The sequence below is a fragment of the Melanotaenia boesemani genome, chromosome 4, assembly GCF_017639745.1.
Source record: "Melanotaenia boesemani isolate fMelBoe1 chromosome 4, fMelBoe1.pri, whole genome shotgun sequence".
Lineage (NCBI taxonomy): Eukaryota > Metazoa > Chordata > Actinopteri > Atheriniformes > Melanotaeniidae > Melanotaenia > Melanotaenia boesemani.
The window spans coordinates 17474544-17489259 of record NC_055685.1 but is presented as its reverse complement, the minus strand read 5'-3'; the positions used below and the strand labels follow the sequence as shown (position 1 = coordinate 17489259).

At 38.8% G+C, this 14716-nt stretch overlaps 1 protein-coding gene across 3 annotated transcripts in view; it reads left to right on the top strand.

The window, feature by feature from the left end:
* Positions 1–14716, top strand: part of fam13a (family with sequence similarity 13 member A) — a 57469-nt gene that overhangs the window by 17457 nt on the left and 25296 nt on the right. For all 3 annotated transcript variants that reach the window (XM_041982774.1, XM_041982775.1, XM_041982776.1), the window contains 2 exons: positions 4257–4498; positions 14088–14129. In XM_041982774.1, the coding sequence (XP_041838708.1) occupies positions 4257–4498; positions 14088–14129 (284 nt within the window). The remainder of the gene's footprint in view (positions 1–4256; positions 4499–14087; positions 14130–14716) is intronic.

Genomic DNA, 14716 nt, shown 5'->3' with positions numbered 1-14716 from the left:
GCTTGTCCTGCCACTTGTTCATCAATAAAGTTCCCCTCCGCTCCGGAGGGCCTGGAGGGGAAACTGCTGCAGCAGAAAACAAACGGTGGCAGGGATCAGAAAACGAGACTGAGACCCACTGGGATTTTGGATGTGGCCCTCCAGAACTCCCAGTTTCACTGGCGGGCCTGGTCTTTTGGCCGCCGGGGCAGAAAAACCGAAAATTACCGGGTTTGCCACAGTACAGGCACTCACCTGCTTGGATCCGTCGACTCCACTCTGGGGAGAGATGAGCTCCTTCCACCTGCATTGGCTCCTCGGGAGGCTGCACACTCAGGGATACGGGAGCTGAGCCAGCAGAGTTAGGTGACGCTGTCATGGGAGAGCTTGGAGTCACGGGGGAAGCTGGAACAGTTCGGCACTCGCGCTGGCAAGCTTGCAATTGGAGTCGATACTACAGGTTAGCAAAATCAATTCCTCAAGACCCATAGGCTCCTCCCGATAAGCCAGTTCATCCTTTAGATACTCAGGCCGTGGTAGAAGGCAGCAGACAGTGAATCCTTGGTCCAGTCTACCTCGGCCGCCAGGGTCTGAAACTCCAAGATGTACTCCGCAACCGAGCGCCGAGAGACATGTGGAGGCACAGAAGGGAACAGCTGGAGCTGCAAAGACCCAGCGAAACTCATCGAGAAAGGCAGAAAGGGTGAGATCCGAAAATGATCGCCCAGTGAACCTCGCCTCCGCCCAGGTAACAGCCTTTCCCCGAAGAAGTCCCAACATAAAAGGAATCTTGGAAATGTCACTGGAGTAAGATACAGGTTTTAGTTGAAAAAAAAATAGTTCACATTAAAAAATGAATCCCCTGCACTTGGACGACACACGTGGAAATGGTTCGGGGGCGACTGCTTGGAGGTCCCGCGGTTGATCGGTCCCGGGACGGGTCAGACAAGCAATGGTTTCTGAACCCCACTGTGCAGACACAGAGCAACCAAAAGACAGGATGATCAAATAGAAAGGGATTTAATAAGGACTTGAGCTGAACAGTTCAATCCACGTTCAAGATCCGTTGACCATGGTGGTTCGCTGCTGACTGAACGGGCGGACGGGCAGGCAGAGCGGGGCGTGAAGTTGTTAGGAGCCGGAGACGAGGGAGTGGATCGGAGCAGGGAAAACAATCCAGGAGGTTGGCAAGGCAGACAGGACTGACAGGATCCAAGGCATCGGGAGTCTAGACACAAGACAGAAGTTATAAAGCATGAACTAATCAAGCTGAGAACTAGAGAGGGCACGATATACCAGATGAGTAACTGGACGATCCGGCGAGGAATGTAGAAAGGTCCGGTGTTTAAGTACTGTAGTGGTTTGATTGGTGGATGAGGTCCTGGTGTGGAGATCAGCCCAGGTGAGGTCTCCTGGCCAGGAACAGACATGACACACAAGACAGACAGAGGGAGCCAGACGCACACACTAGGGTAATCCAGGGAAACACACACAGGGGAAACAGACAGGAACCCTAACAGGGGGTTATTATTAATTTTCTGACATCCTTTAAATTATGAGCCCTCGCAGACCCCAAGGTTCCTGGTGCCCACCTTTAAGCTGTTTCTAAAGTTAGGACTAAAACAAACGGCGAGGTCTCTTTCCACCACTACGGCCCTCATCTGTGGAACATTCTGCCAGAGGACCTCTGAGCTGCAAACATTGCTGATGTTTATAAAAAGAGGCTCAAGACCTATCTTTTTAGCTTGGCTTTTAACTGAGCTGTTATGTTATCTTGTTTAATTTACTTCAATTATTATTTTTTTATTTTATTTAATCATGTACTAATTTATTTAAAAACTGCCTGTTTTTGTAACTTTTTCACCTCTGTTTTTTAAGAGTTTGTTTTACCAAGGCACTTTTTTAATGAGCTCCTTTAACTAAACTTTCATACTTGTTGCTCTTATTTATTCTTATTGGTTTTAGGTTTATTTGAATTTCTACTTTAACTCTAGTTTTTTTCGTTATGGGGATCCTCCATGCCCTGACCTTTGCCTGCTTGGTCTGTAGCATTGTTGCCAAGGAGATGGCTCTTGTCTAGGTGGCTAGGGGCCCTGCACTGCAGTCTTATGGCTGTGGTGTATGCCCCTGTCTGCCTGGACCTGGGCTACCACTGTGGTGGTGGCTTCTGTGGTCATGGTGGCTCCTGGTGTGGGTGAATCCTCAAGATATTGTTTCCTCACAGTAGTGTCAAGACAGATTAAACTTGTATTGTGTTAAGAGACAGAGGGCAGGGGGGTTTCTAAAAGGTAATTTTAGCTTTGTTTATGTTGATGTCAATGTCCATGATTTCTTTTTGTTAAATTATTATGACAACAGGGTGGCATAGCAACAGAGGAACTTTTTTTTTTCTAAAAACAAACTTCCAAGTCTATTTTTACATATCAAAAATCCGTTTCTCTTTTTTAGAACAAGAGTGTATGTAATACGGCTATTTAAAACACATTCTTTTTTACAAGCTAGCAGTGTTCAAATTGGATCAAAATCACTCCTGAGAATCAGGCCATCTGAGAAATGAGTTATTTCTGGTAAGTGAACAAAACCACAGAAAAGGAAGGTTGCTCTTTACTGTTTTTTTCGTTGCAAAGGATATTTGATGTTTTTGAACCAAATTATTATATCTATCTCTAAATATTTACTGAACTTTCTTTGCAGCTCTGTGAGATTTTACTCAAAACCCTTGAAATGATATGTTAATCCATCATTTAGAAATCAGGTCATACCCTCATTTTTGTTCATCAGTCTTCTTTGCCATCTGGCCTGTTTACTTCCTGCTTGTTGTTGCTGTTTTTGATGTCAGGGAGAAACCAGAAACTTGAATGGAGACAGAAACAAACTTTAGAAGAAAGTCGTATGCATGCATAAGTTAGACGTGCATATAGACTTCTCACTTATTTGCAAACACTTTTATCATGCATGACACAGACAGAAAAAGTATGAAAATTCAGTTAGTTTATTTAGTGATTGGATAGTTTTAGGTTCTCGAATTTGAGAATAAATGTACTGCTTTTTCTTGTCTAACAAGGCAGACGGTATCATGGACTATTTTTTAATGCTGTTTAAGTACAATAATTGAAGAACTTCACACACTTTGAGCCCCAAATTCCTGTTATTTTATAAGAAACACAAAATTGTGGTATCTGAGTCTGATTAAATGATTATATACTGTACTTGTAAGAGAGTACAGACTTTTCTTCAAAGAAAAACCGAAAATACAAAATGTGTATATAAAAAAAAGCTTAACGCCTCGACTATTTTAACAGACATTCGATTATCTCTCTTTCTCCATGACGTCTCCTCTAAATGATGAAGTGCAACCATCCCGTGCTGGAAACAAGATGACGTCCACAGTCATTTTCCACTTTTCCTTCTTTGTGGTTTACATTAAAAGGCAAATATAGCTAAATCAATTATAAAGCCAAAGGGCAAAATCCATACCAGGTCTAGCATAAGAAACATGTGCATCTAATTATGTTGCCAAAGATTCATCCATTAAGTCACTAAATGCCTAAATGGAAGCTGCATCCATAGATTTTTGAACACCCCATTAAGTTAAACTCAAATGGAAATGTTCCTCTGATAATTGGTTTAAAACCAAAATAGCAAGCCCTTTTTAATTCAGCTATCAACCATTTATCTACAGACAAACCTTTTAGCTCTGGATGTTTTAGACCATTATTGATAGTTAAGCTCCTGGTGTCAGACCCATTTCATACCCTGTTTACCACAGCCAACCATTGTCTTCAGTGTACATGAGCAGCTATACTGGAGCTCTCTGTACACTATATAGAAAGACAAAGATCTCTGATATATTTTTGAGACTTATCTTAGGTTTCCTTGGTCGTTTCCTATAAAAAATGCAGAAGGATACTTTTCAGAATGTTGCTGTTATTCGGTTAAGGTTCTTTTCCTACACAAGAGTTGGAGCCTCACGCAGTTTATACCCACTCAGGGTCAGTAAGGTAAGACAAATATCAGTCTGACCTTGGAGTTTTACAAACTAAACTCTTTTCCCTCTCTATCCCTCTCCTCTTTGTTGCTTTCTACCCTACCTCAGAAGGCCCTCACACGCATATTTTATTGGATCCTAAGCAAATGTCCAAAATGTGTCTGCATGTTTTTGTGGCTGCTGTTTGAGGTCAATTGTAGAGAAATATTTCTAGCAATGTATCAGTTAACTCTCAAGCTTTTCAGATTTTCTGTCATGAGACTTGAACCTCTCTGTTTTTGTCAAACAGGTAAGAAAGGGAAGGAATGACAACTTGGCTAGTGTCCTGCCTCAGCCCATCCTGTCCCCTGGGGTGCCCCACTCGCGGCCTTTCTCCATACCAATAGTTTTACCCCTGACCTCAGAGCTGAGGAGCCCCAGCCCAGAGCCGATGGACACAACTTCTCTACCTCGCCAAGACTCTTCACACAATCACTCACAGGTTGCTCACATTGATCTCAGCCTCTCAGGCAGTACGGAGGGCCTCAGCAGGTCAGTGAGACCAGCACATGTAAATTTCAAACATGTACGGGTTGCCAGATAATTAACTTCATCATAATCAGTTGTTTTCTTCAAATGCATTTAACGTTTACAATGTTATCTCTGCAGCCTGTTTTGTTAATTTGCATTTAAGTTAATCACTTAAACAAACAGAACTTAGTTTGTGAAAGATGATCAGCCTCTCTGCTGCTGCAGTTTTACGATTTTATTAGCATCTCAGTCTTATCAGTAAACTTCCCAACGGTTGTAAAAGAAAACCTTAAGTCATTTCATAAAATACAAAACCTCAGTGCTGCATGCCCGGCATTAAAAGTTGCATAATTTGCATTTTTGTTTTATGAGCAACATCGTAGCCAAATGTGAAACATGAGTGGGGACTCTCAACAGAAAATAGGTTACAGCCACCATTCACACAACTTATTTTCTGTCAGCCGAGAGTAAAGGTGAAGAATCTTGAGTTTATGACAGCTATTAAAAACCTGTGTTTTGAACCCTGTGTGCACTTGGCATGCAAACAAGCCTATTATAAGAAGTTGAAACTGGAAGCTCTTGGTGTCAAGTGTCTTCAATCCTGGAATAGCAACTTTGCAGCTGGGTCTGTTGTTGGGGAACTCACTGCTTCAGCTGAGAGGGATTTAAGTAGGATTACACTTTCCTGTACACCTGCACTCTTATTGAAAATCCCTTCTAGTCTGAAACAACTCTTTTTAAAACTTGTTCATGATGTTCAAGATTTATTTTCTATTTAGACACATTTTTCAAGTGGAGAAATTACTAAATATTAAGAAAAAATTTTATTACCTTCAGTTAAGCACATTTATATAGTACAAGAAATAATCTTAGAACATTATACTGAAAGAGAAACTCAACAATTTTGAGCAGTCACTTTGCAACTCTAGAGAGATAAATACCTACAACCACATAGTCAGACTCAGGGAACGCAGCCATCTGCATCAGTTGGCTGAATTATGCGATTGGTTGGGGTGGTAAGAGCAGATCAGAGCCATGCAGTTTTAGACCCAAAAATACCTGCAGAAAACTTAGGTAAGTAAAAGTGCAACAGACAGGACAGAGACACGTGGATGTCTGATGTGTGTGATGCAGGAATATTTAGATGAAAACTGATGACAATGTTTTGGCTCCTGCAACAACTTGTCAGACACACCAGTGACCTTCTGTGCAACGTCATTCAGAGTTTAAAACCGTTTCAGCACCAGATCAGTTAACACGTTACATAAAAGTTTAGTGTTACACACGCATGTTTAAACTTTAAAGAAAATAACATTTTTATCACAAACTACATGTAATTCTATTAGTGTTACAAGTATTAAGTTCAGTCTTTAAGGAGATCTACTTAATATCTTTTCCCTTAAATAATGAGACAAATTGTTTTCTCTAAGCGGAGCAGGTGCATGCTCTCCATGAAGAGGTAAATGTAATACTTCTAAGGTGCCGAAGCTTTCCTCGCCATGTCAGGGTATCAGTAAATCTTAAGGTGGTTTCTCTCACATGCTAAAATCTTCCTTGCCAAGTCGTATTGGATGGCTAATCTATGTACAGCATGAACTTAAGTACAACGTACAATAGACTTAAGCACAAATAAATAAATAGTAATTTGAATCAAATTCAGTTCAATTAAAAATAGACAACTATTTTAAAATTTTTATGTTTTTAATGTTGTTTTAAAGATGGATATTCTGTGAAGTTCTCTGATGTCTGACTCAGTAGATGTTCTATAAAAAGTGGCCTATGTTTTTAATAGATAGGATCCAAAGCAAATGCATGATAATTTTCCACAGGTGGAAATCTTTGTGTAGCTGAAGCTGCTTTCATGTCTACTTGTCAGTTTGCTCTCACTTTCCATAGCTATGTGTCAGACAAGTCTTCCGCACAATGGTGCAGCAAACTAGTTGGGAAAGTCTGTTTTGCCATTGGTTTTATACTGATGAGGATTTTATTAGTAAGGTAGTAGGGTTTTATTACATGTGGTATACATTCCAGCAACTACTCCACTCTACTCTGGTCACTTAGCTCGTGTTCAGCACACACGAGAAATCAAATCCTCAGGATTTTCCTTTAATGCCTCCACTTGTAGACCTTTGTGTCCACTCTTTGACTTCTGTACAGTGCATAATCAGCGTATGCCTTTTACTTTTTTAATTTTAACACCATGTTTTCTCTTTTTCAAATAATTGCATGTAGCAGTTGTGTTTGCCACCCTGCATCCTTTCCATGAAATATATGATGCCAACCTCAGTCACTACATAGGCTTCACAAGCAAATGTAGTAATGTCATGTGAACTTATTACGCCCCTAGCGTTGCATAGTTTCACATGGGGGATGCATGCTGGTCCTTGAATTGCCCGAGTTCACTGAATCTCGTGATGTAACCCTTGGGTTTCTAAGAAGACCTTTTGAAATAGGTGGGAGTGCAGAATATTGCAGTTTTGTGTGAATGTCGGTTCCCTGTGGATATAATTGCATTATTGTCCACCAGTCAGAAAGTCAGAACGTTTAACAGCAGATACAGTATGTACAGTGAGAACCTGCAGACTGGATAAAACTGGTTTTCCAAGAAAAAAAAATGTTTTTGTAGTATCCTGCCTTTTAAATGTTATACAAGACAGTGGCCTTGAACTGGTTCTAAGATTTCATTCCAGTAAATATTCTCAGTCATACAGTTCTTAGTTTATCTATTATTTGTAAGGTGGTAGATATTTTTCTTTCTTTCTTTTTTTATTGAGGTATTATTATTATTATTATTATTATTATTATTATTATTATTATTATTATTATTATTATTATTATTATTATTATTATTATTATTTGTTAATTTTTTCTTAAATCAGTCAACTGGAGCAGACTACCAAAAATAGACAACCAGTCTAAAGCCTCTCTCTAGTTTAAGCTGCACTGAAGAGATTAGTAACTAATAAATTACTTCGCCAACAACAATTTAGGTAATTCTTTAACTCAGCAGTTCCCGAACTTTTCAGCTATTTGAACTATATAATATATTGCTAATAAGCCAAATAAATAGAGGCATAACAACAACCCAAATAGTCCCAACAACCAATACTACCTTTATTAATTCATGACTTACTGCTTAATATCTTGCAAAATTATATCTAAACATGCTACTCATCAGTTTGAGACCTGGAAACCATCTCCAGACCACTCACATTGTGCCAGATGACCTACAGGGAGCAATTGGTTTTGTTCTGCGAGCATAAATGCCTAAAAACCACTGGCTGTACTTTCTAAAATGTCAGAATTAGCTGCTTTTGTCCACATATGCTTAAATATTGAAATATGCGTACACACAAAAACCATGTACATACCTTTTGCGCTACACAAACTGCTATAAAGTAAGGAAGAATGTGCTGTAGGAATGTGCACACCTCACACATTCTTAATACGTACAGATTTTTTTAGAACAATTTCAGACTGATATGGTAAAGTGAAAATTAGGGTTTATCTTGAAATGAAACAGACAATTTTACAACAAAAGTATAATTTTATAATGAGTATGCTTTCCATTTTATCACTTTTCTTTTTTTCTTTCTTTTCTTTCTTCTATTTATATCTAATAAAAACAGTTTTTGTTTTTACCTGCATAGTTAGCTTTGGATTTAGCGAATTGATTGCTTCTGTTATATTTTCATTCATCAGTTTTTTTTCTGGACATAATTCCAATAAATGTCTCAGTTTCACTTCAGTCAAATACTGCTTCGTCTTTGCTGTTGCTTGCATAGTCATATCTATTTTTTTATTTGTGGCTTTATGCATCTGTTCTGTTATGTTCTTTACGTTTTATGTACCAGACATAAACTGTTCCAAACATGAGTTTTAACCACCACACAAACTCTGCTGTGAGGAAGAGTCACAATATTGTCCACTTTTAGTTTGCAGTACCAATTAAAAGATTATGTAAATACTGATAGTAAGTAACATAAAGTGATTAAACATTTTAATTTAATGTTTATTTTAGTAATGCTGCAGTGAGTTTGGACAAAGTATGAAGGCATGGTAGAGGAGAAGTTATACTTAAATCTTTGAGTTGAAAAAGTGGAGCCTGTCCATATTGACCAAATAGTCATTAGTTGTTTTCCCTTTTTCCCGGAGGGATCAGGCCTGTTCTGGAAAGGCCCACAAAGCTTCTTGTTATCCCCTTAGTAAGGTAGTGGGTAAGCAGGATTTCCGCTTCTGTAATTCACACTAGCAGTGACAACACACATTATTTTATTAAGCTCTGCCAGACTGTGTAACCCCAGTAAAGAACATGTGTGTGTGTGTGTGTGTGTGTGTGTGTGTGTGTGTGTGTGTGTGTGTGTGTGTGTGTGTGTGTGTGTGTGTGTGTGTGTGTGTGTGTGTGTGTGTGTGACAAACTGCACTCAACTAAAGCTAACTTTTTCCATTCATTTTTTCTTTAAGTAGACATTTGCAGCTTATTGAACTTTGGCCCATTTTGAATTCTGCCTGACTGGAAACTTAAATCCTTTGTTTTGAACTTATTGAGGTGCTGCTCAAATGACAAAAATGCCTCACGCTCTGCTCAACACACCTGCCTCTTACTGTAAGCTGCAGGTACATCACGTAGCAAAACACACACAGAGTACCAAAACATCCAGTAATGATCCAGAACAACTCCTTCCCTCTGAATTTTAGCATGACAGAAAATCAACATGTTTGCAACCCAACCTCTCAGTTGGTGGAACTAACTTAGTGTGATATTGTCTACTTCATATTCGTCTAATCTAAAACAAAACCAGAAAAACTTAGTATTTAGGCAGTCTAAAGGTTATCAAGGTTTCCAATTTATGTATTAGTATGACCCAAATTAAGGCCCTTACTGATGTTGATTGCAGCCCAATAACCATAAGATGGCAACTGTGAGAGAAGGGCTTTAAGCAAAAACATGTTTTCAAAGGCCACGCCTCCTCCCACGCTACAAATTTGCCTGTTTGAACTTTGTAAGGGACCACCAAACATCGGACACTGAAAGGTGGATTAAAGTTTTATTTTCTGTTGAGAAAAAATTTTACCTGGATGGTCCAACGTTATTGGCATGACAAGGAGATCCCATTTGAGATATTGTCTACACAGCACAGTGGAGGCTGGGGTGCTTTTTCTTCAATGAAACAATTGAGCTTCAGGTTGTGCAGGGGCGTCAAATGCCCACTGGCTGATTGGGGATGTTGCAGCGAGCATCCCTCTTGACTGAGGGTCCTCGTCTGTGTGGTAATGGCTGGGTCTTTCAACAGTACAAAGCTGTAGTGCACAACACCTGCCTGACCAAGGACTTCTTCCAAGAGAGTAAAATCACTCTTTTGAACCATTTTGCATCTCCCCCTGATTTAAATCACATTGAGAATCTTTGGGGATGGATGGCAAGGGAAGTTTAGACAAAAATAGATGTCATTTCCAGACAGTGGATGCCCCTCATGATGCCATCAGGTACTTTGCAGGTTACTTGTCACAGGACTTTTCTGTTAGCCAAGTTGAAACCCTGCCACAGCTGTTTTGGGGCTGTAGCACTGGGAAGATCACAGTGTTAATGGAGCTGTGTTTTAACCCTGGAGGTGTTTTATTTATGAAAAGTTGAAACACAGTTCTTTGCTGCTGACTGACACTTATCCAAGCATAATATAGATTTCACCTCAGTCCTGTACACCTTCCTCACCTACTAATTTATAGCAATGCAGGAACTTACACAATAAGACTCTCACCAGCAGAGTCAGTTGCATGTGCACACTGACATGTGCAATAATGTCCAACAGTAAAATAGATACAAAACAATAATTTTCTTGTATCCTTCTTTCATTTACATTTGTTTTGTGGCAACAAAATGCCACAGCATATTAGGTCAAATAAAATGTAAAAAAACTGTAATACTAATATGCAATATTATAAATAACCACAAAAGAGTAATCGGAGGAACCTGACTTATATTTTGTTATGAGTTAACCTAAACATTGAGAATAAACTGCTTCCAAACCCCAGAATGCACCGTAAGCCTTTGACGAGATCAGAGGGCAGATTTACTATCCCATGCAAAGTTGATTGTGGTCACAAATCATAAGGAATTGAAATGGGAGTGTCCAGTTCTGAAGAAGATGCCCTTAAATGGCACTGATCTGCAAATGCAGGTACAACAGCACATTTCCGTAATGACCAAAGCAATCTGCCAGCAGCAGCACAAATTAGTGTGGAATCCACTAGTGTGGATAATAAAGAACTTGTAGTCCACTAACCATTCACCAATTACTCAGGCGCATCTTGTTTCTTGTTGCATCACTGCAGAATATATAAGCATAAACCTGCTTACCTGTCAAGTTACAATATTTAAGACAATTTTTTTTGGCTTAGAATAAAAAAAGCTTCTTCACTGGGTCTTTTTTTTATAGATAAACTTCTCCATGAGTTTCATCAGACTTCACTTTTCAGTTCCATCAAAATTACGTTGGATTTTTTTATTGTTCGAGGTTGAAAAATGGATAAGGAATAAATAACAATAACCTAGAACAAAATAATAATAATATGGAAGGCCCTTTTGTTCTCACCCAACAGCCAGCTACCATAGCTGCCGACTGTAAGTAGCTGTTATATAACTGTGACCTGGTCATTTGATTGCACTGCCGTATTTTCACACAAAATGCTGTCTGTGACATAGCAGCTTGACAAGTTATGATGTGTCTATTTAAAAAAACAACAAAAAGCAAAACTAAAAAAAAAACATTAGAAGTTGCTTAGTGTTGTGATACTACAAGTATGTTGTGTAAGTTTCTAGCAAGCGATCCTAGGTAGTCTCAGATTTCCTTCAGTAAGCTTAAAATGTCGTGGCTTTGCCGTCCCTCTAATAAAGTCTTCTTTCAGGTATTCAAATCAACTTAGGCAAGGCAAGGCAGTTTATTTGTATAGCACATTTCATGTACAGGACAATTCAAAGTGCTTTACATGAAACAAAAGCACTACAGATATTGGGAAATAGTAAAAGGCAGCAACACATAGCAAGTATCACAATAAAATCATAGATTAGATTAAAATGATTAAAAGTAAGATAAAAATAAAAAGTTACCGTGTAGATTTCATGCATAGGCGCCTGAGAAAAGAAATGTTTTTAACCAGGATTTAAAAATGTCTACATTTGGTGAAAGTTTAATCTCCACTGGCAGTTTGTTCCACTTGTTTGCAGCATAACAGCTAAATGCTGCTTCTCCATGTTTAGTCTGGACTCTAGTTTGGACTAGTTGACCAGAGTCTTTGGATCTAAGAGCTCTGCTAGGTTTATATTCTCTGAACATATCACAGATGTATTCTGGGCCTAAACCATCCTGGGATTTGTCAATGACCAGAAGGGTTTTAAAATCTATTCTGTGACTGACTGGAAGCCAGTGTAAAGATTTCAAAACTGGTGTGATGTGTTTAGATCTCTTAGTCCTGGTTAGAACTCTAGCAGCAGCATTTTGTATGAGTTGCAGATGTTTAATGCTCTTTTTAGGAAGTCCTGTTAAAAGACTATTGCAGTAATCCAGCCTACTGGATATGAGTGCATGGATTAGTTTCACCTGGTCTTTCTGGGAGACTAAACTTTTAATTCTGTTGATGTTTCTGAGCTGGTAAAAAGCTGTCTTAGTGACGGCTTTGATGTGGCTGCAGAAAGTCAGGTCTGAGTCTATCAACACTCCAAGGTTACGAACTTGGTCGGCGATTTTAAGAGCCCGAGTCTCCAGGTGTTTGCCAATGCTGACCCTCTTCTCTTTGCTACCAGACAGAATAATCTCAGTTTTGTCTTCATTAATTGTAGAAAATTCTCCCTCAATCAGGTGTTTATTTGCTATAAACAATAAGTCTATTGGGCTGCAGTCGTCTGGTGACAGAGACACATAAAGTTGGGTATCATCTGCATAACTTATATATAATATGATATTATTATATATATTTAATGCTTTTTCTGTAAAATTTGACCCAAAGGGAGCATATACAATTTGAACTGAAGAGGTCCAAGGACTGGCCCCTGTGGGACTCCACAAGTCATGGCCACTTGCTCAGATTCATAGCTGCCGATCGTAACAAAATAACTCCAGCCTTCTGAATAGGACCTGAACCAGTTAAGAACCGCTCCAGAAAGTCCAACTCAGTTTTCCAACCTGTGCAACAGGATTCTGTGATCTACAGTATCAAACGCAGCACTGAGATCCAGCAGAACCAGGACTTATACTTGACCAGAATCAATATTCAACCTAATGTCATTTAACACTTTGACCAGAGCTGTTTCAGTGCTGTGATGAGGTCGGAAGCCAGACAGAAATTTATCAAGATTTCCACTTTCATTTAAAAAGTCATTAAGCTGGTGAAATATAACTTTCTCAATAATCTTGTATATAAAAGAGAGGTTAGAAACAGGTCTATAGTTGTTCTTTTCTTTAGGAGAGTCCTTTTCTTTCGGAGTGGCTTAATTGCAGCTATCTTTAGTGCCTTGGGAAAAATGCCTGATGCCAGTGAGCTGTTAACTATAAGGTGGAATGGAGATTCACTTTGACACACTGAAATTTTTCACACTGGTAATATTTGATGCAGTTGGCATGGAATTGTGAATGCAAAGCTTTGTAAATCATTCTGTAATTTAGTTACATATTTTCCCCCTCAAATGTTGTGCTCTGCAATGAAAGCATAAATATAAATGCAACAAGACCATCTGCAAAGATCAATTTTTCCCTGCCTCCTAGCTTCTAAATTACCACTGCGACCTGAGAGTGATGGGAATAGATTAATGCAAAGAATTGGTAGATCTGGACCCATGTGTCCAAGAACTGCTTTCTATTGGTCTAATTTAATTGTTTCACAATTAAACATAGTTGTAAAGTCCTGGTAAAGCTTGAAAATGGTATGGAAAAAAGAGATGGAAAGGTTTTGGGGTTTTGTTTGTTTTTTCTTTTTAAAAAGAAATCATTGCCACATTTACATTATTTTTTAATTTTGAAATTATTTGGTAAGTATAAAATCTATTTTGCAGACTTCAATATTTCAAAAAATACTGAATCAGTTTTACTTTAAAATGAATAAAAATATATTAAATCGGCCTTATTGAGATCTTGCAATACCTAAACTCACTAAATGTTTGACATACAGTTTCAGTGTTTCCCTTCCTGTTTTGTCTTTAGAGAAGGTCTGCTTAGGGAAACAAGACAAGGTGATTATGAAATTTTCAGACTGTAAGAGCCAGGATATGAAAACATTAGGCAACTTCAACATTTAGCACCAGCACAGAGTTCCTCATTTTGTTGCATAATATCATCATGGGTTGCTGGCATACATGTAGTGGCAGCAGTCAGCCTATATTCTAGAGCAGCACTCACTTCTCTTTGGGTGCATTGTAATTACAAGGGACAGGTTTCACAAAGCCCATGATCTGTAGCACTGCGCAGCTATTATTCTGCAGACAAAAGCCAACCCTGTCCGCCTTTTTTCACCCCCCATAACATGTAGTGATGAAGGCGGGTGCTCAATATTTTTAAGCCATTTCACATTATAACTAAATTCTACCAACTAATAAAGTTTGTTTGTTCTTATATTTCAGCTCCCAAGATGAAGACAGGCCAATATCTCCTTTCTACATGAGGTAGGCTTCCTGTTTGTGTATTATAAAGTTCACAGTTCTGCATGAGTGGGTTGTTTTGGGTTAGAGGTGTGGGGGAAGAGGCCACATGCAGCCTCAGTGCATTATCATTGCAAACAATGGAACCACTAGTTGAAGAGAAAGTGGGGCAACATGCACATGCCACAGTTGGTTCAACACTGTTTGGTTGCAGTGATGGAGGCAGCTGCAGCACACCCACACCACCTCATCATATGTCACATCGGGATTATGACACTTTATTTCAAAGGGATGTGCTTATTATGGTCAACTAACCATGTTTGTTTAGAAAAATAATATTTACATCCAGAAACTTCAACAAAAACATTTTGCACATGAATTATTTTGAATACTGACAGAAAAAATGTAAATTTTGGAAGGTGAATATTTCATTAGATTTCAAGCAAAATAGGTAAAAAACGAAGAAAGGCCAACTACAACTACAAGCCCGTCCTTAAGAGGTTTTGGTTTTGACTAGAAAAAATATATATTAAACTTTCTGTCATTGATTAAATAATTATTGAAATTACTCTACCAGTCAAGTTTGGGCATGCTTTCCCATTAGATTTAAA